General features: G+C 49.3%; 12 protein-coding genes across 12 annotated transcripts; 5 read left to right on the forward strand and 7 right to left on the reverse strand.

Annotated features, from left to right (window-relative positions):
- Window positions 1–525: 525 nt before the first annotated feature.
- KY384_008286 (uncharacterized protein) lies at window positions 526–1556 on the forward strand (the record flags this gene model as incomplete). Its single annotated transcript, XM_044816775.1, has 2 exons — window positions 526–817; window positions 1174–1556. The coding sequence occupies 2 exons, from the start codon at window positions 526–528 to the stop codon at window positions 1554–1556; spliced, it is 675 nt and encodes a 224-aa protein (XP_044666140.1).
- A 97-nt stretch (window positions 1557–1653) lies between these two features.
- Window positions 1654–3241, reverse strand: KY384_008287 (uncharacterized protein; the record flags this gene model as incomplete). The annotated part of the gene is made up of 2 exons (XM_044816776.1): window positions 1654–2741; window positions 3136–3241. The coding sequence occupies 2 exons, from the start codon at window positions 3239–3241 to the stop codon at window positions 1654–1656; spliced, it is 1194 nt and encodes a 397-aa protein (XP_044666141.1).
- A 507-nt stretch (window positions 3242–3748) lies between these two features.
- Window positions 3749–5251, forward strand: KY384_008288 (uncharacterized protein; the record flags this gene model as incomplete). Its single annotated transcript, XM_044816777.1, has 2 exons — window positions 3749–4984; window positions 5012–5251. 2 exons carry the CDS (start codon window positions 3749–3751, stop codon window positions 5249–5251), a joined length of 1476 nt encoding a protein of 491 aa, XP_044666142.1.
- Window positions 5252–6136: 885 nt separating this feature from the next.
- Window positions 6137–7479, reverse strand: KY384_008289 (uncharacterized protein; the record flags this gene model as incomplete). The annotated part of the gene is made up of 2 exons (XM_044816778.1): window positions 6137–6813; window positions 6873–7479. 2 exons carry the CDS (start codon window positions 7477–7479, stop codon window positions 6137–6139), a joined length of 1284 nt encoding a protein of 427 aa, XP_044666143.1.
- A 608-nt stretch (window positions 7480–8087) lies between these two features.
- On the forward strand, window positions 8088–9332 carry KY384_008290 (uncharacterized protein; the record flags this gene model as incomplete). Its single annotated transcript, XM_044816779.1, has 1 exon — window positions 8088–9332. One exon carries the CDS (start codon window positions 8088–8090, stop codon window positions 9330–9332), a length of 1245 nt encoding a protein of 414 aa, XP_044666144.1.
- A 177-nt stretch (window positions 9333–9509) lies between these two features.
- Window positions 9510–10321, reverse strand: KY384_008291 (uncharacterized protein; the record flags this gene model as incomplete). Its single annotated transcript, XM_044816780.1, has 3 exons — window positions 9510–9630; window positions 9836–10174; window positions 10287–10321. The coding sequence occupies 3 exons, from the start codon at window positions 10319–10321 to the stop codon at window positions 9510–9512; spliced, it is 495 nt and encodes a 164-aa protein (XP_044666145.1).
- A 240-nt stretch (window positions 10322–10561) lies between these two features.
- Window positions 10562–12085, reverse strand: KY384_008292 (uncharacterized protein; the record flags this gene model as incomplete). Its single annotated transcript, XM_044816781.1, has 2 exons — window positions 10562–11912; window positions 12057–12085. 2 exons carry the CDS (start codon window positions 12083–12085, stop codon window positions 10562–10564), a joined length of 1380 nt encoding a protein of 459 aa, XP_044666146.1.
- Window positions 12086–13052: 967 nt separating this feature from the next.
- KY384_008293 (uncharacterized protein) lies at window positions 13053–16209 on the reverse strand (the record flags this gene model as incomplete). The annotated part of the gene is made up of 5 exons (XM_044816782.1): window positions 13053–14091; window positions 14140–14951; window positions 15001–15044; window positions 15101–15242; window positions 16069–16209. 5 exons carry the CDS (start codon window positions 16207–16209, stop codon window positions 13053–13055), a joined length of 2178 nt encoding a protein of 725 aa, XP_044666147.1.
- Window positions 16210–16516: 307 nt separating this feature from the next.
- On the forward strand, window positions 16517–17184 carry KY384_008294 (uncharacterized protein; the record flags this gene model as incomplete). Its single annotated transcript, XM_044816783.1, has 2 exons — window positions 16517–16588; window positions 16636–17184. 2 exons carry the CDS (start codon window positions 16517–16519, stop codon window positions 17182–17184), a joined length of 621 nt encoding a protein of 206 aa, XP_044666148.1.
- A 637-nt stretch (window positions 17185–17821) lies between these two features.
- KY384_008295 (uncharacterized protein) lies at window positions 17822–20023 on the forward strand (the record flags this gene model as incomplete). The annotated part of the gene is made up of 5 exons (XM_044816784.1): window positions 17822–18023; window positions 18077–18133; window positions 18183–18685; window positions 18739–19722; window positions 19778–20023. 5 exons carry the CDS (start codon window positions 17822–17824, stop codon window positions 20021–20023), a joined length of 1992 nt encoding a protein of 663 aa, XP_044666149.1.
- A 290-nt stretch (window positions 20024–20313) lies between these two features.
- KY384_008296 (uncharacterized protein) lies at window positions 20314–22023 on the reverse strand (the record flags this gene model as incomplete). Its single annotated transcript, XM_044816785.1, has 3 exons — window positions 20314–20945; window positions 21037–21961; window positions 22009–22023. The coding sequence occupies 3 exons, from the start codon at window positions 22021–22023 to the stop codon at window positions 20314–20316; spliced, it is 1572 nt and encodes a 523-aa protein (XP_044666150.1).
- Window positions 22024–24494: 2471 nt separating this feature from the next.
- Window positions 24495–26491, reverse strand: KY384_008297 (uncharacterized protein; the record flags this gene model as incomplete). The annotated part of the gene is made up of 3 exons (XM_044816786.1): window positions 24495–25221; window positions 25273–26133; window positions 26433–26491. The coding sequence occupies 3 exons, from the start codon at window positions 26489–26491 to the stop codon at window positions 24495–24497; spliced, it is 1647 nt and encodes a 548-aa protein (XP_044666151.1).
- Window positions 26492–26645: the final 154 nt, after the last annotated feature.

Here is a 26645-nt window from a genome sequence, read left to right on the forward strand (position 1 = left end):
CTTACCATTTGAGAGTGTTCACCCAGTTGCGTTGACCTTCCATCAAAGCGGCTGCATTGGCAATGAGCTCCTCGTAAACTTGAGGCTTCGAGGCACGAGCTGAGAAGCGCGAGGCGTCTCCATGGACCTAAAGCAGCATGAGATCCTGTCTCACGTTCATGATAGGTTGTCGAGACTAACCATGACGGCGAAATGAGAAGGGGAGAAGCGCCGACCTTCCTTGTCTTCCTTTCCCTCGATATGGCTCAAGTTGCGAGCTGATAAGTTTTACTAACGAGCTAAGGGGAGCTAATGCAGCTTATGTAAGGCTGTCGGTCGCTATTCCTTCCGACGGGAACGTCGACAGCCCCTCCAGCCCTGCTCCCTAATTTCTCTGCAGCGACTGGGATGATGTAGGATTATCAGCTATGGATTCCCTTCAACCGCGCTGCAGCTGTCGAAGCTTGAGCTTCGTCCCCAAATACCCAACGTTCGACGTGACTTAAGAATCCATCCAACGTCCTTTTCTCTCCAAGTCGACTCATCATGTCTTCCACAGCCTGTTGCTCTGGCTTTGAACATTCTGGGGAGCCAAAAGGACGCGTGGAGTCACTACATGGTCTACCTACCTATGTGGCTGAACCCAGCAATAATGCAGAGATCAAAGCTGTCATTGTAATGATCCCCGATGCCTTTGGTTGGGAGTTCGTCAATTTGCGGCTTCAATCCGACATTTTTGCAGATAGGCTAGGGGTGCAGTGCTTACTGCCGGACTTTATGAATGGTCAGTTCGAGATTGCCGTCATGTACGGCTGGTCAGAAGTTCAATCATTGACAGGTGCTTTGTCTAGGCAGTAGTGCCCCCTTGTCTGGTTTGATGAACCTCAAAAATGGTACCAACCCGAAGAGATCATATATGAGCCGAGTGTAGACATCCCCCCCTTGCTCCACGACTAGCAGCTTATTTAAGCAACAGTGTGCCATCCCTCAAAGGTTTCTCAACAATAAGCTCGTTTTATGTGAGCAATCGCTTTGCTATCTGTTGGCCTCGTGTGACGGCCTTCGTCAGAGGCGTGAGGGAAAGCACAGACCTCCCCACCGGTGCCATAGGATATTGCTGGGGCGGCAAGCGTACGTAAAAACGCTCTGATAGCCTTACTCAAAGGTGCCAAGACTGACGTGCGCCTCGACCAGACGCAATCCGCCTGGCGCATGGAACTGAGATCACAAACAGTGGCAAACCGCTGATCGACGTAGCATATGTTGCCCATCCCTCAGCCCTCGAGCTTCCCGTGGACATTGAGAAAATCTCAATGCCAACGCTCATCTCTCAAGGCACGGAAGACTTCGTGCTGGACAAGAAGGGTATCAAGGTCATTCAGGAAGTCTTTGAGAAAAAGAAGACTGAAGCCCGTGAAGGGTCAGAGGGACAGAGGTATGATATTAAGGTCATTGAGGGCGCCATGCATGGCTTTGCTGTGAGGGGAGACCCTGACGATAAAGCGGAGCTAGAATACGCACAAATAGGCGAGGATCAAGCGGTCGAATGGTTTAAACAATGGTTGGTCAAAACCTGAAATGGGAGGGCTTTGGGAAAATCTGGTATCAGCAATCAGTAGTTCTGATAGAGCTATGCTCGGCACTTTATACAGCAAAGATACAACACGTTCTCGCTCAAATCAGTTTCGGGTCAACCGTGAGACCCGGGGTATCTTCAGCATCCATACCTTCAACACCGAACTCATCGTCAATCAATTGCCTCATGTTAGTCTCATCCTGAAGCCACTGCGTACTGGAGTCTGTCATTCCCTCGTTATTGATTCCACCGAGCCAAAAGCCTTCGTCATCCTTGGGGATGTCATTCGCAGCTGTCATACACGCATCAAGCGCTCTCTCAGCAACCAGATCTTCATAACTGACGTGTTCAACGTATCCTTGCAGAGATGGATGGGCATAGACGTCATTCATAGTGCTCGAGGCCGTCAATTGGTCTATTGCCGACGCTTTCTTACGCGCTCGTTTCTCATTCCTCGGCTTTCCAGCAGGCTTCGTCCTGAGACCGCAATGAATGTTACGGATATGCTCGACTAGTCGACGTTTCGAAGTAAAGTGCCCTCCACATGCATTATTGCCATCCCATGCCTCGAGTCCTTTCAAATCTGTGGATGTAGTAGCCTCGCATATAAATTGTTTCTCGCCGTGGAATGACTTAATGTGCTGATTTAGATTGCCTTTAGTGGTGAAGCCTCGTCCACAGTCAAGTTTAGGACAGATGTATTTCCTCCGCTGGTCGAGGTCCAAACCGCTGTGGAACAGTTCGATATGCCTTTTCAATTCTGCTTGTGTCCGATTCTTTAAGCCGCACTCGGAGCAGGTCGGGGGATGTACCTGAGCAAGATGCTCCTGCAATGCTGAAAAGGTGGAAAAGGTTATGGATATGTCCTTCTCCACAGCTGCTTGCCCTTCGTTGTCGGAACATATTGAGCATACGTATCTCTTGATCTCATGCAGTCTCCCTTCATGATCCTTCAGTTTGCTTGCAGTATCAAAGCCAGCATTGCATCGTTTGCCGTCGTCATCGAGAAAGGCGCAGATGAATGGTTTCTTTCCCTCATGCACTTTGGTAATATGAACTTGCAGCGTCGAGTGCTTTCGAAACGTTTCCCCGCAATCGACGACGGTACATTTGAATTTTTCGCGACCTTCATGGGCCGCAAAATGCCGCCTTAGTCGTGTGGCCGTTAGGAAGCTCTTGCCACAATCTTTCCATGTGCAATTAAAGTCCCGCACATCAGTATGTGCGGATTGGATGTGATGTTTGAGATGGGTGGGTCTTAGAAAATCCTTCTTGCAACCAGAGTGGGGACAGACAAAGGGCCGAGTATTTGTGTGAGAGCGTAGATGCTCTTCAAGTCTAGCAGGTCGATTGAAAGCCTTGTCGCAGCCCTCGAATGTGCAAACATGTATTTTGTTCACATCTGAAGGATGGCGCGGAGTCGAACTAGAGGAGATGGGGGTCAATGGAGTCGTGAAGGTGCTCTCTTCAAACGCATTCTCATCATAGCTACCACATGAGCGAGAGTCGGAGCCTTAATGCGCTCATGTCAGTCACTTTCTCGGGAATTTTGTATAAAACTTCGGGGTCATTTGGCGTACCTTCCAAACTTGGGCTTGCGGGCGCCCAAGAAGGTATGACATCTTCGTAAGAGGCCTTTCGTTTGACTCCTCGGGGGACATCGGTACTCTTGACGGCAAGGGCCATCTTATGGCAAGCTTCTGGAGAGCAGTGTGCTCATCTCATGCGGCTTGATGGAGAACTCACTCACTCTTGTCGATTGTGTGCGCAAATTTCATAACGCTTTTCCTACCCCAGAAATACTGACCATACTGCCACGGCTGTCGTTCAGGGGTTTTGCTAGCCCTACTGTCATTCTCCCACACCTCAGACCAAAATTAGGCTGTGAGTAGCGATGCACGGCTCGAGAAGCGACGAACTCATGGTCATGGGTCCTCTTGTTAGACTGAGCACCAGAGCTGTGCATATTTAGCTATGGGCTGATACTTGCTTTCCCTGCATGGAAAGCACCATTCCCGCGGCTGAGCCTCAGCAGGCTGACAACTTGCTTGCTATCACATCTATCTCATGACTCACATTGATCAATGGTTTATCTAGAAATAACTCCATGGCTCGCATCTTCTGTCATTTTCTTCCACTATTGACACTGCTACTTCGTCCTCCTGAATTGTGAATTTTGTGTGCTGTCTCATCATGGCTTCTCCCATTTCTCCGCTCGAAGTCATCGAAATAGTGAACTTTGCGTTTCAGTTGTGTAAGAATTGTAAAGCTGCAAAAGACGATTGGATTCAAGTAGGGAAGGAGGTCAACGCCGCCCATTCCGTCGTGCAGCTGGTTCAGATTCAAGTCGACGACCGAACTTCCATTATTAACACATTAGACGACAAGAAAAAGACAACTAGTAAGCAATTAGGCGTCCATGTTCGAAATTGTTATCAAGCTCTCAAGGACGTGGATAAGGCTCTGAAACGGTACAACCAGATGAGCGGTCTGCAACAATGGAAATGGGCATGGCATGGGAGTGATGAAGTCGATGATCTAATGGCCAACGTCTCTTCATTTTCAACGCAGCTTGACAGCTTCGTCAATGCTGTAAATTTGAAAGGCATCAATGCGATTTATCAGAAACAAAAGAGCCTTCGTGTCGGTATAGGCCGAATTGAGCAAGCCCTTGAGCTGAATGGTGGTGATACGAAAGATGCCGTGAAGAACGCCATGGAAGACGTCGAAAGAACTAGTAAGTCGCAAAAGCATTGTGAGAAGTATAAATCGATTCTGGAGGATTATGCGGAAGAGGTCAAAAGGGAGGACAGGGAGAAACGCACCGACGAAAAGCAGAAAGACCAGAGAGGTCGTAGGTTATCCAGCAGCACACTTGCACCTCCGAAAAACAAAGACCGTCCACAATCTGCAGGTACTGCGACAAAGAGAGATCAAAAGTCATCAGTCAAGCCAGTTGAAAGGCCAAAATCTTCGGGAAACATGAAACCAAAATTCACATTAGAGTGCTGGTTGGTACAAATCAAGTCGGGAGACGCACTAATCGTATCATGGCAATTTTCGGAGAAGGAAATTCAACCCCGTGGTCAATATAGACTCCAACAGATGGCAAAGCAATTTCGACAGAGCAAAGGCTCAAAGCTCCGTGACAGCCACGATCTAGTCGGCTGGGTGGTCAAAGACCGACAGAAGGCCGAGACGGATCCAAGATATCTGTGGCAGCCTTACGCGGCAAAGATAGAAGCGAAAGGCGATCTTTCGCTGAACATGGGAGTCGAAGAGCAAGCTATGGTCATTATCAAGCGCGATTTGACCCCTGAGGAAAAGGCGAAGAAGGAAGCGAAAGAGAAGAAGGCACGGGCTGAGAAAGAGGCGTCGAAAAAAAAAGCCAAATCCAAAGCTGACGTACAGAAAGAAAAGGAAGCAGCGGTGCAAGCAATAGAGAAGCAATGGTAGAAACGGCAAACGGCCAAGGACGACAAGACGAAGAAGGAGACCGCAAAGAGAAAGGCGGAGATCGAGAAGCTGGGGCGGCAGGTAGAGCAATTACAGATGGACCAGAAGCAGAAGGGCGACGGCAGCTTGAAGAAGCCAATTAATCAGATGAATGGTGACACCAAAAACAAAAGCCCGAGTCCAAATCCAGATCGGAAGAAGAGGAAGTCCGTATCAGAAGCGAAACCAGGCCATGACTGATGTCATGCTTAAGGGATATGCCTGATTGCCGGAAGACAATATTCTCCTTCATCACAATGGTCAATTTTGCCTCTGGGGATGACAATGTTATATGATTGAGGAAACGGCCATCCACACTGACTTATTCTTACCAAAGGGCCCTCAACCGTAAGACTGCGGCACTCAAAAGCACTATCTCTATATCACTTCTGAGGGAAGAGAAACTTGTTGTGTCTATGCTACACCGATGTTGAGATGCTTACGTGACCGCCTTCTGTGGGCGTCTTCAAGCCATGGATCAACAAAAATCTACAAAAGGCACGTCCCCTCAGAAGAATGACCTTCTCTTGGATCTAGGTCCCAAAATGGCCTAAGAACATAATATAAAGGGGAAATAGCGGACAGATATCAAGTCGAGATATCTCATGGTTGATGGCAATACAAGGCCGATGGCTTTCCCGCAAGCCTTGAACACGCCAAATGATAGTCGAAAGGGAATCATCTTTACTATGAACATAATGAGCGCGATTTGCCTTAAAAGAAATGCAAAAGATAAGTGACTTTTTGTTACTGCCCAGAGGAAAGCACTGTAGTAGGCATTCATTTGATTTTAACAAAATCGCAGTCCTACTTGGTCCCAGATCTCTCCACTAACCACACCTGGACTTACGCTACGCGAGGATAATATTGTAGATAGCCGAGTATGATATGTCGTTCCGAGCGGAAGCAGTAGAGATGTCAGAAGAGATCTTGGTATTGCTTCTCCACGTGACATGCGGTATTGGTTTGCCACTGGGCGTCCGCAGACATAATCTCTAGATCCTTTAATCCATTTACTTATGATCAAACCTTGTTCTACACAGAATGCTTCGTCATATGGTACATTGCGCTGCTCAGACTGCCTTGCTATCGTCTCTTCGTTAACTCCGGCTCACCTGTGCCCTGGCTGTGAACCTGTCCATTTGCATGATCATTCACGTGACCATGGCTGTGATCGTGGTCATGTTCCTCTGGCTCAGGGCTGCTCTTTGGACTGAGATCTGTAGAAATTAATTCGTTCATTGGATTGGAACTTGCTTCGGTGTTGGCCTCAAACTTAACCTTCACCCGCCTGATTCCCCTGACTTTGGCTCCGATGCCTCGTCGCACTAAGTCCTCAACCGGTCGGGTGTCTTTGACAGTCATCGTTTCAGGTACGCCTAGCTTCAGCTCTACCAGGTAATTTTGGCCGGCTTTGATCCCTGAAACTTCCCGTACTTCGATGTTTTCTAATTGCAAGCCAGATGTGGATGACTCGGACGAGAGAGCTTTACGAGCCGCCCCGGAGACCGAGTTTCTGGTATCGGCGTCGATGTTTATATCCGCTAGCTCACGGACAGCGTTACCAACATTCGTCCATCCAGCTTTGATGACCATCAAGGATACTAGAAGACCGCCAACGGGGTCCAGCCAGGCCACCGAGGAGAGAATATTAGATGCGAGGATTGCTGTCAGGGCAACGATGCTGGTGAGAGAATCTATGCGGTGATGGACAGCATTGGACGCTAATACAGACGACTTCCGTTCTCTAGCTATTTTGATTGCTAGATAGGGGACTAGTCAGCACTTCGAGGTAGACAGCAACAGAAATCAATGAACGTACTTGCACGATATAAGTATTCCTTGACGAGAATGCTGCCGCCAGCTATCCACGCTGCATGGATGTTTGGTATACCCATATCGGCCGGGTTGTGACTATGGCTATGGCCAAATATGCTGCCCCCTCCATGACTATGTCCATGTTCATGTGCGTGGCCAGCATGTTCTGCGGCAGAGCCTATTGTTTCAATTGCCGGAGACAACATGCTGTAAAGCATTTCTACACTGTGCCATCCCAATCCCATGCCACCAGCAAGCAGGAGTGTGCTAACGCCCAAGCTACCTAAACTCTCGACCTTGCCATACCCAGACGGGAATCGCTCTGTTGGAGGTCTGAGAGCAAAGGCAACGGTACCAAGCGTGAGTATGTCCGACACAAGATCTGTAAACGAGTGGGCGGCGTCTGCGAGGAGTGACTGTGAGTTGAGGAAGTAGCCACCCGTAGCTTTCCCAAAGGCCATGAATACGTTCACATATAGGCCAATTCGCGTGATGCGGACGCCAGCATCCTTCTTGTTCTTTGAGGTCAAGTAGGTATTGTCGTGTTTGTGGGAGTGGGAGTGAGCGTGACTGTGGCCGCCGTGATCCCGCCGTTGAGATTTCCAAGGCATTCTGGATGGAAGACGTATGCTCTGAGACGCGCGGAAGAGGGGGAGACAGTGGTGGAGGGCGCTGTTTGAGTGAAAGAGCTTCGAAGGCGTATGAGAGGTACGTAGCCGTGCTTGGGCCCCCAAAACGGGTGGTGACAAGCCCCAATGGATGCGCCGTGTCAAGTAGAAAGGTTCAGAGCCGCTCCGCAGCGCTGCAAGCAACATCCGTCCCTACTTCTCCACGATACTGGGACCATTGAGTCAAAGACAAAGAAAGGAGGCCCGCATGCCCAAAGCTTGCCCTCTGAGCATGAAGCCTCAACTGTCTTCCAGTGGTGACTGCCTCAAGCGCTGCAATCAATATTGATGCCGTTTCATTGGCGGGCGATCCGCTGAAAGTCAATTTTGGACATCTTCAAATGACGTCTTCCAACTTCCTTCCTACCTCTTCATCCCCATCGCCATCAGCAGCCATCAGCTCCGCAAAAGACCGTAGGGGCCGCATTTCCCATGAGTCTTGAGAGTCGCAATCATGCGCAGGTTAACACAGGACACACATCCTAGGATACGAGGGTATCTCCTCCAGTTCTATCTTGGGCCAAACCCAACCACACGGTAACGACGCAGAGATGTCGAAACCATTGATGCGCATTCCCTACACAGGACCGTTGCCACCACCAGTCATATTTCCCAGGTCTGCGAATACATCATCTGGCGCCATACATGCAATATCCAAGTTCCTGTTTAATCCATCCGACAGTGCTCGGGGAGATGGGTCGAAGAAAACGGTTCTACTGACAGGAGCCGGCATATCGGTAGCTTCTGGGCTGGCAGATTATCGCGGTACAGGAGGTACCTACACCTTGAACAAAACATATAGACCTATCTATTACCATGAATTCATCTCGAACCACGAAGCAAGGAAGAGATACTGGGCGAGGAGCTTTCTTGGGTGGACGAATCTGAATCGTGCAAAGCCAAATGTTGCTCACTATGCTGTGCGTGATCTGGGATCTGCGGGTCTCTTGAGTAGCGTAATCACGCAGAATGTGGATTCATTCCACTCCACAGCCCATCCAAGATTGAAGACGATCGAGTTGCACGGCTACCTCAGATCGCTCGTTTGCATCCATTGCCACAACGAGCTGCCGAGGAAGGAATTTCAAAAGGATCTCACTACCTTGAATCCTGCTTGGGCTGCATTTCTTGATGAGATGCTGGCGGTGGGCGCACTCGACTCGGAGAATCCTGACGAGCGAAAAGCCAAAGGCCTCAGGAGCAATCCCGACGGCGACGTTGACGTACCAAATGCTCCATACTCGACTTTCCGTTACCCAGCGTGCCCGACTTGCCTAGCGACTCCGCCAACCCTTGCGGATGGTTCTAAAGCGAAAGTTGAGATTGATCATGATGGGGCGTGGTCTCCAAGCTCCACAGCTGGAGTGCTCAAGCCTGCAGTGATTATGTTTGGCGAGTCTATTCATGCTGATGTCAAAAGCGAGGTCGAAAAGGCCATTGATGACGCTGCGAGAGTTTTGGTCGTTGGATCCAGTTTGGCTACGTATTCAGCTTTTCGACTCATCAAGAAAGCAAAAGGACAGGGTAAACCGATCGGTATCTTGAATCTGGGCGGGATTAGAGGAGAACAAGACTTCTTCACTGAGATTCCTGCCATTAACCAGGGAGAACTAGGTGTGAGATGCAACGAAAGTGCTAGTAGCATTCTGCCTCTGATTGTAGATGGATTAAAGCGAGCGGGGGTTTTCGAATCCAATCCGAAAATTTGGCACGAGATGAAGTGGGTGATATTGGACATTATGAGTCTACACCTTTGCGAATGCCTTCATGAGCATTGTGACTCCTTGGGTATATAAAAATCGTAAAGTGCATCCAAGAGTCTCAAGACTCGTTGCGATGTGCTCTTTCCGCCAACGCCGTGCGCTTTTGGTCCTCTGCAAATGCATCATAATAATTCTTCGCAAGTCCAGTCCTCATAGCTACAATACGGTCAGCTCGAGGTCATTCAAATTGTCCTGAAATCTGGGGACTGACTAGCCATCTGGCAGATACCTCCTGACTACCAGCGGAATTTTCTTTTCTCGAAGCTCTTTGATCGCGATCTGGAGTGGATCGGTCTCGCCCTCCAAATCCACCAGGACTGGTGCGTTCATACTAGAGAGCCGTGTGTCAGCATCCCTCCTCGTAGTCTCACCCCAAACTCCTCCCCAAACTCCTCCCCAGAATGTAGCCGATATTGATATACCCCACACAAGGGACGCGCCGGACTATCATCTCTCCATCTTTGCTCCCACGCTACTTCTACCTCAGAGTTCCAGGCCACTCCCCTTTGTCCCATCTGTGCAATAACTAGACATACCTAATTTGCAACGCCCGCGTCCCCAAAACCCTTGCGCGCTCATACTTGGTCATGTAAGGCGTAGTACTCCTCGCATCATCTGCGATTTTCTTAGATCCTTTCCCTCCCTGGGTCTTTCTCCCTGCTCCTTCTCCACTTAGACCACCTTCCCCACCATTGATTTCCACGACCCCCCTTCCGGGCATTGTCGCGCCATTGACGGTAGGATATTTTGCGTCTGGATCAGCATGTGCAGGTGCGGGTGTCTGCGCGGCAGTGGACGGGTCGTCATCTTCGTGAGGAGAGAGAAGAGCTTCGTCGTCATCGAAAGTGGGCTCCTGGGGTTCGTACTCGTCGTAGCTGTAGAATGATTTATGGTATTAGCAGAGGTATTTTCTTGGTCAGTTGTATGCGTGGGTTGATATCTGGGGGTGGATTGAGTTAGGGTGTAATAGAGGGAAGGGACATGTACACATCATCGGCGTCATCGCCGCCGTAGTCTGACATCTTGTCTTTATGAAGTAGGTGAAGCAAGTGAAAGCGCGGAGCAGCAGAGGTCGAAGATCATTTTGCGACAGAAGTCAAAAGGATTTTGCTACCACAGGTCGGCTAAAAGTTTAACACCAAACATTCCCTTCCGCCCGCCAAAACCTTCTCGACTGCCAGCGAGAGGCGGCCCATGATTTCACTGAGGAATTTGACCCAATGACAGGTTTACAAAGAGCAATGCCGTCGTCCTTTTCAGTTTTAAGATACATAGCCTGTCAACTTCCAGAGTTGCATTTGCAAATTTACCGTGAGATTTTTGCCTTTCACGACAGCTAGGCTTTCACTCATCACATTCGGCAAGGTCCTCTTCAACTTCTCTACGAGATCGCTGCCGAGAAGTACCTCCAAGTTGTAGATTGGCACGTACTTGCCCTTGTAAGTTGCCATTGCATACGGTGGCGGGTGTTGCCCTCCTCTCTCTCCTCCCGTAGCTTCTAGCTCTTCGCCATCAACGCCCTTCGCTCTCGAGTTACCAAGCCATAGCACAGCAGCGACGTTCGGTTTCTTAGACACGTCGACCCAATCCAGACAAGGCACGAAGTATATCCGACTCGTCCTGGCTGCAAGCTTTTCGATGCTTTCTACGATTTCTCTTCGCATTAATCTTAGACAGAAGTCTGCCATGTCCTCTCTCCACACTGTTTTGGCTGGTTGTATGACGCCCCCAGCTTTCATTCGCTGTGGGAACATGGAGAGGTATCGAGAGCCCGAAGACGATCGAACCGAAATGTAGTCCAAGGCTTTGTACGATGAGATGAAGTATTTTCCACCCAGGGTTCTTGAGGGCAGTCTCAGGTTCTCCAAGGAATCACTCTCGGGCTTCTTGCCGACTGTAGGCTGCTCTTGAATCTCACGACTCCAGTCAGCTCCCAAAGATTTTGCTTTCTTGATAGCAGCAGCTTCTTCTCTAGCGGCAATCTCGGCGGCTAAGCTTGGAAGTTGCCAGTGAGTACCTATCTCCGGATGTGTAGCTATACCAAACCGAAACAAGAAGTAGCTGGGCAAGCGAATACCCGTGAAAAGGCATTGGCGAGCTGGAGTTGCAAGTGCCTGAGCTACGGTGAGCATCGATTTTAGTAATGCAAAGCTAACCTTGACTGAAAGAGTCTCACCAAAAGGGTTTCTACGCAGTCTTAGCTGGAATGGAGTCAACTCCTCTTCCTTGGCTGGCTGTTTTGGCTTCTGATGGCCAAATCTCGCGGCATTGAGCGTGGGGTCAGTCAAGGGCGACGGCGGAAGATCCTTCGCCGTGGCTAGCGGCGCATTGAGATCATTTGGGTCAATCGTATTGTGCTCTCCGCCAGGAAGCTGCAATTCGTTCAGAAGGCTTGAGTTGCTGGGAACTGAAGCTAGCGATTTGGTGTGTGAGAATGAGCCACTGAGATAGCGATATTGAACTTTGTTCTGCTTTTGTAATCCTCTCCATGCTCTCATACCCTCAGAACTTGCATCAAAGTGATCCAATCCATTAAATTCCTCTGAATACTTTGCGCTGTGGAGTAGGAATGTAGTGTGGAAACTGCTCACTGAATAGTCGGTTTTAGGGGTTCTGCTAAATCCAAAAGCATGCGACTAGTCAGCCCTTTTATTCCACTAGCTACAGCTGCTCTTGAAGAACAGTCCGTTCTCAATTTTGAAATGAATCACATAATACGAAGTAGAACGCCTCTCAGATGTACTTCACTCAAGTTACGCTATGCTACAATGCTTGGCCAACGGCATTCCTCTGATGCTCCCGGCTCTAAATTGGACGAGAAATCACAAATACCTCGTTCATGGGTGCCAACACCGTATGTTACGGAGACCATTGTACGTCCAGCGCTCTGGATAATGCAGAAAACTCCTGACTGTCCAGGGTGGTGGATGGCGAACGCGTACGACTCATGCAACCAAGTTGTTCAGGGTACTCGCTAACGGAGGCAACAAGACGACATCTTTTCTAGACTCTTAATGGTATGAATCTTCGACGGCGGACCCTCCGTGATTGCTCATTTTCAGCATTAAGGAACGTATTATATGTCTGAATGGCCCAGTAGATGAGACAGTATCCGCCAGCATCGTGGCACAACTCCTCTTCCTCGAGGCTGATGCGCCTGACCGACCTATTTCCCTCTACATTAACACTCCTGGTGGCTCTGTTACTGCTGGCCTCGCCATCTACGATACTATGACATACATCACGTCGCCTGTCACTACAACTTGCGTAGGCCAAGCTGCGAGCATGGGTTCCTTATTATTGTGTGGGGGGCAGCAGGCAAGAGATTTTGCCTGCCACATAGCAGTATCATGGTACATCAGCCCAGCGGAGGATACTTCGGACAAGCATCAGATATCGCTATTCATGCGAAGGAGATCTTGAGGGTGAGGGCACAGTTGAACGAGATTTATCGACGGCATTTGACGAAGTCATACACGGTCGAAGAGCTTGAGAGGTTGATGGAGAGAGATAGATTCTGCAGTGCAGACGAAGCGAAGGAAATGGGCATCGTGGATGAGATTTTGGATAGGAGGAACAAGGATGGAGAGGAGCCACGGAAGCTGTGATGCTGGAGGCTAACACGATAGAACCCACTCAAGCTTTCTTCATACCTCTGTAAGTCTCGACGCCGAGATGAAAGGCGCCTCTCTTGTAGCCACCAAATCTGTCTCCAAGTCACCAGAACACTTTACAAATGTTGCTCCCAACATGCTATTGCGGGAAGTACGCTCCACCAGCAATGACCAGGTTTTGACGAGTGAAGCGACATTTGTAAACGGGGCTTTTCTTCGTCGGGAAGGCACTTATCTGGTCAGCAGTGACCACTACGTCTTTCCCTTTCTTCTTGCCGGCGCCAGCCACTGTTTGAATTTGCGAATTCCCATCGATCTTCTGTCCTGTGCCACCCTCTGCGACGACTCTACCCTGGCCGAGCGCACCGTTCTCTTTGGCTGGCTCTGGCGGATCAACGTCCCAGACACGTACTGTTCCATCTGCGCCACCAGAGACCAAAATATTTGATTCTACACTCCATGTGACAGACCATATGCCGCCTCTTGCATGACCTCGCATCCGCTTTCTCAGTCGCCCCAATGCCAAGTCCCAAAGGATGATTGTGCCTGCATCATCTGCAGAAGCAAGGACTTTCCCGCCTGGGCTACATGCCATTGACGTGATGTTACCAGTGTGTCCTGTGAACATGCGAACAGGACTGCCACTAGAAACAAGCCACATGCGAACAATCCTATCTGCACTCCCACTGAAGACGTAAGCGCCATTTGGGTGAAAAGCAACAGTGTCAACATCCTTATCATGACCGACGAACATTCGAAGGTCAGCAATGTGATCTGTTCGCCAAAGACGAGCTGTCTTGTCATGGGATCCGGTGAGAAAATACAGCCCAAAAGGTCCCCAAGTGACATCCCAGACAGGATGATTATGACCTTTATAAACGACAAGGCAGCCCCACGTATCCATTGACCAAAGCCGTACTGTGGTATCTGCGGAAGATGAAAGGAGGTACTTCGGACCAGTAAAAACTCCTGTGGAATCATTTGACGCAGTGGCAGGGGAGAAAGACACGGCGTAAACGGGGCCAGAATGACCTATCAAGCGACGAGAGGCTGATGGCTGCTGACCTTCAACTAGCGAAGGTAATGGTTTCCCATCGAGGCTCCAGACTCGGACATACGACTCGCTCATTCCCGCTGCGACCAGCAAGTTATCCTCTGAAAAGTCTAGACAATTGACACTTTCTCACATCAGTTCCCATTCGCGGTATTTTGGACATCTTACTAACCTGTCATAAGTGTTGTGGAAAGTGAACATGGTTACGCTTACACCAGGCCCGACGCCACCAGTTCGAGTCTCAATTTTGAAACGATCACGATCTTCTTTGATTTTCTGCACCTCCATCGCAACATCTCGAGCGATTGAAGAAGGCATCTGGAGCTCATTCCGAGTTGGCGCATCCTCGCTTTCCTCCCGTTTTATGCGATCCTCAAAGTGGCTTACAAGAGAAGGCTGGCCCTCAGCTGGTGGGTTCTTGGCGTCTTCATCTTCAAGCTCTGCGTGGACATCGTTTCTGAGGTCTTCTTCCATTGGCATTGGACCTAATTTCAATCTTGTTAAGACGCTATCTCCTGCCGCCCGGCTCGTGTTTGCAGAGCCTGGGTTGTGTCCTGGTATACCCTCATCTTCTGCTGGGAAATCCTCATTTGCCTTTGCCCGATTCAAGACTTGGGCCAGCGCAAATTGGGAGTCATTGCCCCGCTCGATCGTATTGACATTCAAGTGATTTTGAATTACCCCAACCAATACATTTCCTCCTTCCTTCTCCTTTTCCTCCAAGAATCGAATTAGGTTGTAGAATGCAACAGAGCTGATAGATAGACGATATTTCGCCCCGCGATAGATTTTTGCGGTGTCATTCGTGGCAACATGATCAGGTAGGGAGATAGACTCCAAAGCTCGAAGGTCGTCCACATGCTCTGTCTCAAATTGTGCTTTGAAAGAATGTAGGAAAAGCTTGCTCTCCTTCTGTTGGTCATCTGATACTAGATTCAAAAAGGAATAGACAAATATGGGCCAAAACATCCGTCGCAGGTCGGGCTTTGATGGATTCAGAAGTGGACATCAACAGCGAGAGAAGGGATCTGACCTTGTATATATCTAGATTGTCTTCGACCCATCTGCGTAAAGTTTCTGTGGACTGAGTATAAGCCGAAGTAACTCATTCTGAGACTGTCATTTGAATTTACCAAAGCCTTGTCTGTATTTAGCACCACTGAGATCTTCTGTCTTCGTCGATATCGGCCTGCCGTCAGCCTCGTGTGCCGCAGATTCGGCCCGAAGAGTTGCTTCGGTCTTGGTATAGCCTTTCTTTGATAGATATTCGATGACCTGAAGATGCTTGTAAGCAAGGTCCAAGATCATGCCTTTTGTTAGGATTCTATGGCATGCTGTACAGAAAGACGTAACAAAGTATCTTGCAGCTTTTGATATGAACAGAAAAGGAGTGGCAGCACAAGTGTTCATGAACGCGTAATTTTACAAGTCCATTAAGTTTCGACAAAGGTCGGTGGTCCTGGGAGTTGAAAATTTCGGCTTCCCGCGACCAGGCATAACGGTGCGCCACAAGATCCTCAACGGATTGCTGCAGGACACTGATACAGTACCAACCTTCAAACTTCATATCATCTTAGATTTCGAGAGAGCCAAGCTTCCCATGTTGTGCCACTAGGAACCAGACTCGCTTTAGTTGCACAACTTTACAAGTCAGAATTCGCTGATCTCGAGGATTTTGAAGGAAAGGCGTTGAAGGCAGCGTACAAGACGTCTGCTCGTTCCTCACTGTCTTTGAAATCGGGGTTTTGAGAGCAGTACGTGTGCCAAGGTCTACCAAAATAATCGGGTAGCAAAGCTGCCCACTCCACCTTGAAGGATCCAGCTCTGTCAAGTCAGTATGCTTACCCTTCGACCTTGCGTTTTTCAAAACACTGACGTTCCTACTTGCTATGACCAGCCTTCACCGTCCCAAGCCTTGTCTATCTCCTCGTCAGATGATACCGTCGCATCCAGTATTCAACCCTGAAGCTGGCGCTCGTAGGTCTCGAGAAGCCTTGGATAGAGAGATATGGAGTTGAAAGATTCACGCTACGCAACAGCAAGGGACAAACACCAAGACGACGATCAAAAGAAATCTGAAAGCTCATTGGGAATGACTCACGATGTTATTTAAATTTGATGCCTGGCCGATCCCAGGGTTTGGGCCTCCCGTGGACTGAGAAGCTGTTGCGCTCGAAGCTGCCCCATTCGTAGTTGCTCTTGGGACAGAAGGACCTCCGGCGCCAGCAGCGTTAGCTGCCATGCTGGTGTAGGTGAACTAGAGTATGATCGCAGATTGGCTACCATATAGCTACTACATGATCCATAGGAAAACTCGATCAATGTCCAAAATACACGATTTGGTGGACGGATGAGGTTTAGTGACCATTAAGAGTAAGGTTATTGGAAGGCGGACCTGGATTTTGGTTCCAACTCACGGCTCGGGACGGCGGGAGCCTCACAAGCCCTCAATGGAATGCAGGGTCTCCAACCTCCAATTTCACGGGCTTTTAGTGCATAAGGATTTGGCTCCCCAAAGCTTTGTCGTGAGGCTTCCTTCGAAATCAAGCATGGAGTCACCTTCCGAAGGGAATTCGTATGACTCCAGTGAGCAGATCAAGCAGCTCGGTGAGATCGATAAAGTATGTCTCCTAACGCTCGCAAAGGCAAGCAATGACGTGTGCACAAGCATGTGGTCCAACTTCTGAAGTCTGCGGGACATGCTCTCGAAACCTTGACTTCCACTACTGCTAGCAGCGATAGTCGCTTCCAAGGTTCGGTGAATTTAGCAGAGTCTAGGACGACCTTCTCAGGAGCCACATCCCAGTACTTCAATTCCCTCAGATTCATAGACATTCAGCTTCGAGAACAGATTTCCGCTCTTGAAAAGGCAGCGATATTGCGACCCCAAGATACTGCGAGTACTACACAGACTGATCTAGCTATTCCAACAAGCATTGCTAGAAGCATGGGTATCGTCAATCCTCTCGCCTCGAAGGCAGATGGTCGCAAGGGAGCTGTTGCCGCTGGAGGGCTAGGTAGCCTCGATGTCGGCTGGCTCAACAGCAGGAATGATAACGTGGGTAAAGAGATGGAGGCTGAGTTGTGGGAAGAGGCATTGGGTCTTGTGAAGAGCTTTGAGGTGCGACGATTGGAAGAGCAGAAGCAGCAAAATCAACGAAAACCCGCCAAACCAGTCCAACAGGATGGCGCTCACGAGAGCATGGACGAAGGCTAAGCCGGTACCATTTTCAAATTGATAAAGATTGCCCCGCTGTGGATCCCTACATACACCTAACCGACCCTGCGGATCGCTAAAACAGACCCAAGACTGGGACAACGACGTTCGCGCTACAAGTGTAAGCAATACTGTCAATGACTACCAGCACGATGCTTCCCCCGACGAGCTGAACTCAAGCGTGGGGTGTCTCATAAAGCTTCAAGTAGTCGCTTAGGGAGTCATCCCAGTAAGCCACGAAAAGAACCGATGAGGGGCTCCCCATGGATCAATTTGGGAGGACCAGACTGTAATGCCAGTCTTGTGTCTCAGAATTGGTCTAGGTTCTGTGAGATTCAGGACTTACGACTCGTTGTTGTATAGCAAAAAGGTTGACGAAATCTACTAAGCGTTCAATTGGACAGCGTGAAGAGGGAATCTAGTCACAAAGTCTCCGCTTGAACATGGTTCCGCTGATTTGTTTGATTTGTAGAGCTATAGGTAGCCATAGCGAACATGAAGATTTTGTAGCCTAGTAAAGGCGGAGTGTAGCAAGGTCATTCATACGTCTGCCTACTAAGGGAAGACAGAGCAAGGAAGGAGCAACCCATACCAAGTTCTAAGTTGAAAATATGTAGCAAAGAGCAATCATCATCCAATGTTGAATCTCATGGAGCGATCTGCAAGAACTCAGCCAGATGCTGAAGAAAATCGCGAAAATAAATCATTAGCGCCTTTCGGAGACGGCACTACGCCCGACTTTCCTCGAAGCTCCACTGATACTTTACGAAGTCTCGACATAAGTCGGAATATTCCAAGTATTGTAACGCCCATGGATGCAGAAGACTCTCCTTGGGGAGGTGCGCCCATGTTTGAAGCAATGTATGGTCGCAATTTACTGACGCAAGCAAAGACGTGCCATCAAATCCTAGCTCCACCCATGCGAAAAGCCCAGTAGCCTCCGAACAAGGTCAAAGTGCATAGAGCTGCAATGTGTGACACAAGCTCACCAAACATAGATCCGTCCTCTAATTCGCCAAAACCTGAACAACATGCAGTATCATCACCAAGAAGCGCATCAGGCCGAGGGCCGCGTGCCGCCAAAAAGGTCGTTGTTCCAACAACAAGACTAGAGCCTGTTGATGGCTCTTTGGATCCACTGGGTCCATTAGGTGGCAGCGCACCTACTTCCGAACCCGAACAACCGCCAATCCCTCCGTCGAAGGAACAATCATTGCCTACTCGCTCCGCACGCCCACCACCCTCAAATACTGCGAAGGTACCAAGTCCACTAGGATCACCAGACCTTGGAAATGAGGAGCGAACGTCAGTCAGTTCACGGTCCCAAAATTATGCTCAAGGACAGGGCCCACCTGGAGGCTTTGATAATGCTAGGCGGCAAACGCAACCGAGCATTAGCATCGAACAAGCTGCGCGCCCGACCTTTGACATTACTGTGGGAGATCCACACAAGGTCGGGGACCTTACAAGCTCGCACATCGTATATCAAGTTCGGACGAAGGTAAACGGAATTTATGCATCGTTCGATCTTGTAGTAGCTGACTACGCAAGTAGACGACCTCAAAGGCATATAAGCATCCAGAGTTTACCGTTGGCCGGCGATATCGCGATTTTCTGTGGCTTTACAACACCCTTCATAGCAACAACCCCGGTGTAGTAGTACCGCCGCCTCCGGAAAAACAAGCTGTTGGCCGCTTCGATACTAATTTCGTTGAGTCTCGAAGAGCGGCTCTAGAACGAATGCTCAACAAAGTTGCAGCGCATCCTATCCTCCATCATGATGTCGACCTCAAGATATTTCTCGAAAGTGATGCTTTCAACGTGGACATCAAACACCGTGAACATAAGGAACTCGGCTTAGGTGAAAACAAAGGTATGCTCAGCTCGTTTGGACTGGGGAGCACAGCGACTGGCAAATTCATTGAACACGATGACTGGTTCCATGACCGCAAACTATACCTTGACGCCCTGGAAAACCAGCTGAAAGCACTCCTGAAATCCATCGACACAGTTGTCACACAGCGCAAAGCTCTAGCAGAAGCAGCTGGCGAACTCTCCTCTTCTCTATATTCTCTCTCGACCGTCGAGCTCTCCGTCTCACTTTCTACACCTCTAGCTAGCCTTTCTGATCTCCAATTACGCATTCGTGATCTCTATGAACGTCAGGCCCAGCAAGATGTACTCACTCTGGGAATTACATTGGACGAGTATATCAGGCTCATCTCATCCATTAAGACTGCTTTCGCTCAACGGCAGAAGTCGTTTCATTCATGGCATAGTGCTGAAGGAGAGCTGCATAAGAGGAGGCAAACACAAGATAAAGTGATGAGATCAGGCAAGACACAACAAGACCGACTGAATCAACTACAGGCTGATGTCGGTGATGGTGAACGGCGGTGCCACCAAGCGAGACTCTTATTTGAAGATATGGGACGGCTGATGAGGAATGAGCTCGAGAGATTTGAACGGGAGAAAGTGGAGGATTTCAAGAGTGGTGTAGAGACCTTCCTAGAAGGGGCTATCGAGGCGCAAAAAGAAGTTCGTGTGCTTCTTTTGAGTTTACTGGTCTTGATGTTTGCTAACCGACCCTTAGCTGATCGAGCTATGGGAAACGTTCTTAATGCAACTCGACGCTGATGAGGATGGCGAGCCATTCTTCAAACCTCAACAGGCCAACATTGGTCCATCCGTAAGCCCTAAGCAAAGTGTTTCCGGGAAAGGCGAGGGAGAGGAAGGTGAGACGCCGCAGCATCGATCTCAGAGTACAGACCACGTTGAAAGACAAGGCGAGACAGCCCAAGCTGCCGCGGCCATTGCAACGGTTGAGCAGGAAGAGTGATTACGAATCGCATTAATTGTATCAATACTTCAAGCATCACTGCCCCATCTTCTGCGCACATCGAGCGCTAGCGAATCCCTACGAGCGCTATGCCCTCCTTCGATTGGCTATGGTATCACTTTTGCTTCTGTACATTATTGCACTTCCAAAGTTGCTTTGTAATTTTCAGTAATATGAAGTGCCGTTAGAATATCCCATCAATAGACAAATGCATAGCATGAAGCTCACACTCACATCGCTTGACGCCAGACACCTTGCAGATCAAACATTGGACTTGCCCTAATCCACTCTTACTGATTCAATCCAACGACCCTCCCACCTTCAACAATAATGGCTTCATCAACCCGCTTTCCAATATCCCCATATTCTACCCTCTTCCACGTCATAATCCGTGCCTCGTTCATGTCAAATTCAAATATCCTCACCCTGCGATGGTATCCTCCGTAACCACCGTACCCTCCGAATCCAACACCACCTCCATAACACATCCACAGCTCCGCTTTGCCATCCCGCCCTTTACTCAGCGAGCAATAATCATTTACATGATCATGGCCACATGAAACGGCGAGAACACCCTCCTCGACCAGAGCGTCGCGGAATCCGGAATTGAAGGCTGGGGCAGTGGGGTTCTCAAGCTGTTTACCTGTGGCTGGTACGACCATGTCGGATGTGACACGATATTCGGGAAGCGGGATGTGTATAAAGGCCATCTCCATGTGCTGGAGTCTGTAGCCGGTATGGGATGAGCTATGCTTTAATTCTCGGGCTGTAGATTTAAACCATTCGATTTGATTCTTCTTCAGCCAGTCGTATCCGCGGAATTGGCGCTCGTCGGGAGAGTAGCCGTGGGTATCGAGAAGGTAGAGGGTTAGTGCCGAGTGTGTAGATTGACCGCGTGCGAGGACCTCAACAACGTAATTGCCTACGCCGTCAAGATTGTTAGGACCAGCTTCCGAGAGAGAATAAGGGAGGCTATTAGTGAGTTGCATTTGGGCCTCGCGGGGAGAGAGAACCTTCGTCGTCGTGGTTACCGAAGATGGTGGCATAAGGAATTTTACGGTCGACAAAGAGGGCAGCGAACTTGAAGATAGCGGATTGAGCGTCTGGAGCGGTGTCGCCATTCACTTGATCTCCGGAGAGAACAACCATGTCGGGCTTCTCATCGTCTAATACTGAGGCTACAAAATTGAGAGTCCGTTCATCCGCGATACATTTACCTCCGTTGTGATTTGGAGGCTCAGCATCACGGCAGACTCCTGGGCCAGTTGCGAGATGCAAGTCAGCTACCTGTAATATTTTGAATTTTCCGTGGTTGTTGACGCGGGGAGGAGGCGGACGGATGTCGTTAGGGGAACCTCGCCGTACTGTAATATAGGCGCCTTGGTTCTCTCCTCCTATGTCGCGAAGCATCAACGGCTGAGGAACTCTTTGCCAGCCAGGACGGACTTCCACGGAGTCTGAACCGAACAAGACATCTACTGCAGTCACCGCTTGGTTCTTGTCCGCGTCGCGATGCTTGGAGGTGCGCTTAAGCCAAAGACCGGCTTGACGAGACTCCCACTTCTCTGCACCCTGGTCCTTCTCTGACAAGACAGGATCCAGGCTACCAACCCGAATGTCAAGGATTATGCGGTCTTTGTCTGTAAGTTCGGACTCGCGTTTGCGCTCAATATGGACGAATGCATGTGATAGCCACCCTTTTGAGAGATAAAGATCCTTTTCAACGCGGTGCCATTTATTTTGATCAAGCTTGCAACTGGAAAGGAGGTTTATAGATGAGCATGTTGCGATTGTGATATCTGTAATGACTAGACCGGGATGATGTGCAGGGAGGGCGTTATGTATGGCTTCTGGGAGCACGTTGAATCGATTGTCGAGTAAGAAGACGAGTAGGAGGACGATGAGTGTGAGTATCCCAAGCTGGATGCTCGTACGGACCTATAGAGTTTGAGCCAAGAGTCACGAAATTGAGACCTCATACCTACAATTCTCCTGGTCATCTTGGACAGCTTCCGAACGGTCGAGGCCTGGAGGTGCTCCGCCTGCTTTCACTGAAAAAGCTCATTGATATAAGGACGTTCTTGACGGACTCTCCCAAGGCAAAAGCCTCCATGAACACTGAGCAGCATACCAGTACTCACCCGACTCAAAGCTTTGCTTTAACAAGCGAGAATGGGTCTGTCGTCAAGCTGCTTGAGTGCACGCGCCAGAACGCACGGAGGAGGCTTGGCTTGGCATTCAGAACATGGAGATGATTGGGCTCGGAAGATCTGATCACTTGCGGCGTACTTTGAATCCCACACTCCGCAAAAAAGGTGGAAGACAATGTTGGCAACCCTTTCTGAACCATTTTGCTTTCCTTTTCTCGTTCTCAATGCTTTTCAAGTCTCCTTAAACCCCGCAATATGCATGCTTTTCTTTCAATGAACCATGAAGCCCGAATACAAACTTCTTTTGAAACCATAGAAGTGGTTGTCGGCGAGCGTGATATCACATCTTTACCTGCCTTTATTTTAGCCAATGCGAAATTTCTATGTCAAAATTGAGAGAAACTTCTCTATTGAAACCACCCGTAGAGAAGCGAGAGAGATTTTCATTCAGTTGAAATGTGTTTCTTGTTCCCAACGTGGCTACTAGATATCCTTCAAGCAATACCAGATAAGTGATCAGATGAATTGCTGGCTCGGCCATTCAAGAAGCTTGCGTTAGTTCAAATGTCGAACGACTTCTACGGTTACTTGCATTCGAGGTCTACGGGGATGTGTCCGTCGATGCATAGTAGACAAGTGTGGGAGTCAGTGTTAAAGCATTGTTCATGAGCTGAAGACAACTGGGGGGCTTCCGAGTCGAAGCTCAGGTTCTCACGGCCACTAAAGTTGAGTTTGAGCGCAAAAGATTACCCGGTACATAGATTCTTGAAACTATCGCCAGCACGTATCGGCCGCAGCTGTAAGTGACGGGGTAATTGCCACAAGCTAGGATGCCAGCGATGGAGGCTATATACTAAACACGCATCCACTCACTGGCGTCGGTGCTGCTTGGAGTTATCCACGCTTATTGAGGGTCTTCCTCACATTACTCTTGCCACAACCCATGCAGCAAAGCTTTCTTCCGCCATGCAAAAAGCACCGAGAGAAGTGTCGCAATTCAGATCTGACGACGCTATGCCCGAGTAGCTTCGAGATTTACTCAGCTTAAACGGAGGGTGGCAAGAATGGAGAGAACCTTTGGTCTTGAGCGGCTTGGAAAAGGGATCCAGGCCAGAGTGCCAACGTCTTGGTAAGGACTGGAGAGATGAGCTTATTTGTGTCTGTGCCTTCATAATATTGTTCGTCATTGGCGTAAATGTGGGCCAAAGATACTCATCAGCCTAACGCACCAGTGCGGCTCTTGAGGCTTAGGCTCTCTCGAATTGTGAAGGCTGACCAATCGGAGTACTCACGGGCATCACGCCTTCATGAACTCACTATGACGTTTTCAAGACACATGGACTCTCGACTATTCCATACCGGACTTTACTTTTCTGCGTTGGCGAGATAAGTGTGAGAGTGACCAAGCGTGCCATGGCTGCGCGCCACGTCTCTGCAGACCAACTGCCCCTTCTTCCTTCAGCCGCCAAGGACGAAGACTTGTCTCTTTTCGAAGGCCATGCGGACTACTACGAACCGTCTTTGGCCCGCAACTCGACATCGCTAAGTACTGCACCTCGCGGTCAGGACCATGCCCATCCTTCATCCCAAACCCTGACGTCTAGAGGTAACGAAAGCCATGCTCGACTCCCAAGCTATCAGGAAACAAGCCCCTACGGTCGTCACAAAAGTGAAGCCGACTATCTAGCAGCACTGCGGTCATGGGTGGAGTCCAAACAATATGTGGAAACAGATCCTGTAGTAGGGGGCGGTCTGCTGGGTTTCTATGGTGACAAAACATTGGAAGAGAGGCGGGAGAGACTGGAAGAGGAGAAGAGGTCCAGGAAGGAGCAGAAGAAGATGGTCAAAGAGGAGAGGAGGGAGCTGAAGAGGACCGAGGATGATGGGCGCATTCGAACAGAAGGAGATGGCCGGAGAAAGAGCCTCGGTGGGTTACTTGGGCGAAGGAAGACTCTCGCTGTGTAAAGTATAGGAGAAGTTGCAGACCATTACATCTTCATACGTACATCTCTTTCAGCTAGGGCGCTCGTTGGAAAGCTTTGCCCAGTACCTTTCGCGCCAGTCATTTCCTCGGTACAAAGTTGCTCATAAGTACAAAGCGGATATGCCAACAGAGTGCGTGATATTAAAGGAAGTTATATTATCATGATGTCGTATTCTGGGGTATCTTGCAACAAAGGACTAGAAGCACCATCGATTCGCAGCCCAAGTCTTTCGTTTCCAAATCCTCTTGCACCAAAATGCCTAGCGTAAGAAGTCATTTTCCCGACTATTGGCATCATCGTCAAGCGAATAATCTCACAATGTTGTATACTATATTACTATTTCCGCTCCTTGAGGCCATCTGCGCGACCTAAATCAGTACCTGTGGCTTTATCACCTGCATTTTCGAGAAGAGATATCTTATCAATGCTCGCTTCGCTTTTAGATTGAGCGCCCTCTAGCTGCGTCCCGCAAGGCTCACCATTCTGGAGCGGCGTAGCAGACTCGAAGCCGCCGTTTGGGCTCGTTTGCCACTTCACCACATCCTTCTTCATCTTCTCTAGTTCTTTTTGAAACCTCGTGCCGAACACATCGATATAGTATGTCGCGCCATTATAGATACTCCAAGAAAACAAAACCATGAGAAATGTCGCACTTGGCCAGCGGTACCAGAACCAGATCGGACAAGGTATCATGCTGCCAATCGCATAAAGGTACTGTATCAACATGAAGGCTGGTTCTTGTAGTGAATCGGGCATTCCAAGGACGATTTTGCCTATCCAAGAGTTTCCATAGGATTTGCGTAGCCAGGTAAACGAGGTGGGTCGGCCAGCTGCGATCTTCTCTCGTCGGCGGACGGTGATAAAGAAGTGGTAAGAGAGCTGCCAAATTGCATAAGGGACGGATGACCAGAGAAACATGTCGAGGAGCGAGTAGTGTACAGATGATTCGGGATGGCTGAATTTGATGGCGTAGATAGCAGGGAAGCGATCTTGTAGGGTAGCAGCTGGTGTAAGGTGGACAAGGCAGTGGAGCGTTACACAGGGCATGATGTGGATGAAGAGGCTGCACGAGTTAGCGTTCTCGGAGCGCAGGATCAGCGTCAAAGGTCCTTACCTCGTCACCTTGTCTAGCGAATGAAAGACCATGGAGTTCCTCCACATCGCTATCGCGACTGCATTGTTACCGTTTGCAAGGCAATAAGCGCTTATGAATAATCGTTTCGATTGTGGCGCAACCCATATCGTTAAGAGCATGAGCAGATTCACGAAGTAGCACATGTCTGCGAGGAAGTAATGGTAGCCTCGCTTATGGTAGGTGTAATATCGTATCGGCATGAAGTAGCACAGTTGCGCTGTGAACCACAGATAGAACATCTCTGGTCGGCCTCCGATCAGGTAGCCGCTGATGAAAACATTTAGGACACCTGCAATGAAAGACAGTTTTTCTCGAGCCGTCACTGCCTTTGCATCGTTCCACCTGCCACCAAGCCTATCTACTGACTCCCTCACTCGTTTCCGATAGGTGTCAAGTTGCTCATCAGGCGGTGGTAATCGCCGTCGCCACTCCTCTATGACCCTATCCTTCGCGTTGTTCGTTGACGACCTGAGCTTTGCCTGCTGCTTCCGTACCCTATCGGTTTGCCTTGCGATCTTTGTCTGCCAGCTTTCAAGTTTCGTTGACAGCGCTAGGTTGTCCAAGAGATCGAAGAACGTGATGTTCTCAGGAGGTACTTCCCATTCATCCTGGAGATCTGCCATGGATGAGTTGCGCGAGAGCAGATTTGGGCTAGGCATGGGTGAGGTAGCATCTTGAGAAGAGCTAGCATCCTCTATCGAAGAGGCAGACAGCGCTTTAGTCGGGACTGTCATTGATTCTGGCGGTGACGATTCACTCGTCAAGACTGGTTCAGACTTGGCTTTGGAAAGGTTCGTGTTATCTGCCATCTTGTACAGGCCAGCTGTGACCAGCGTTGATCTGATAGTCAGTCTATTCAAGGTCTGTCGCCGAAGTGCATCGCTCTGATTTGAATACATATCATTAGCACGGAACCCTTTCTTTGTAATAATCCATTCACAATGAATGTTTCGATAGGAATATAAGGTGATGAGGAGCACATACTTGCTATTTGAGAGATCACACGAGCTCACGCAAGATATGCATATTGTCCCCCTCGCAACGGGTGTACTGTAGTTATTGCGAGATCAATACATTCATCGGATCCGTGGTCTTCCTGGGACTTCTGGTTGGCTCGTGCCAGCTGCCGCGTTGTAGACGTGCCCTCGATGGCCCTAAGACTAGTCTCTTTTAGTGCATTCGCCTTATCGTACGCCATCTTAGCGTGTCAAGGGAGCAACGCGTGGAGAGTTGGCTTTGTTAGCTATCGCATACAAACAGATGGTGAGCCTTGCTGGACCCATCGCACCAGACGTGGGTGCTCTAATTCAAGTGTAAGGTACGAATATCATTTGACCTCAGTCAACTCACGC

This window comes from Bacidia gigantensis, assembly GCF_019456465.1.
Source record: "Bacidia gigantensis strain McMullin 20006 chromosome Unknown contig_295, whole genome shotgun sequence".
Lineage (NCBI taxonomy): Eukaryota > Fungi > Ascomycota > Lecanoromycetes > Lecanorales > Ramalinaceae > Bacidia > Bacidia gigantensis.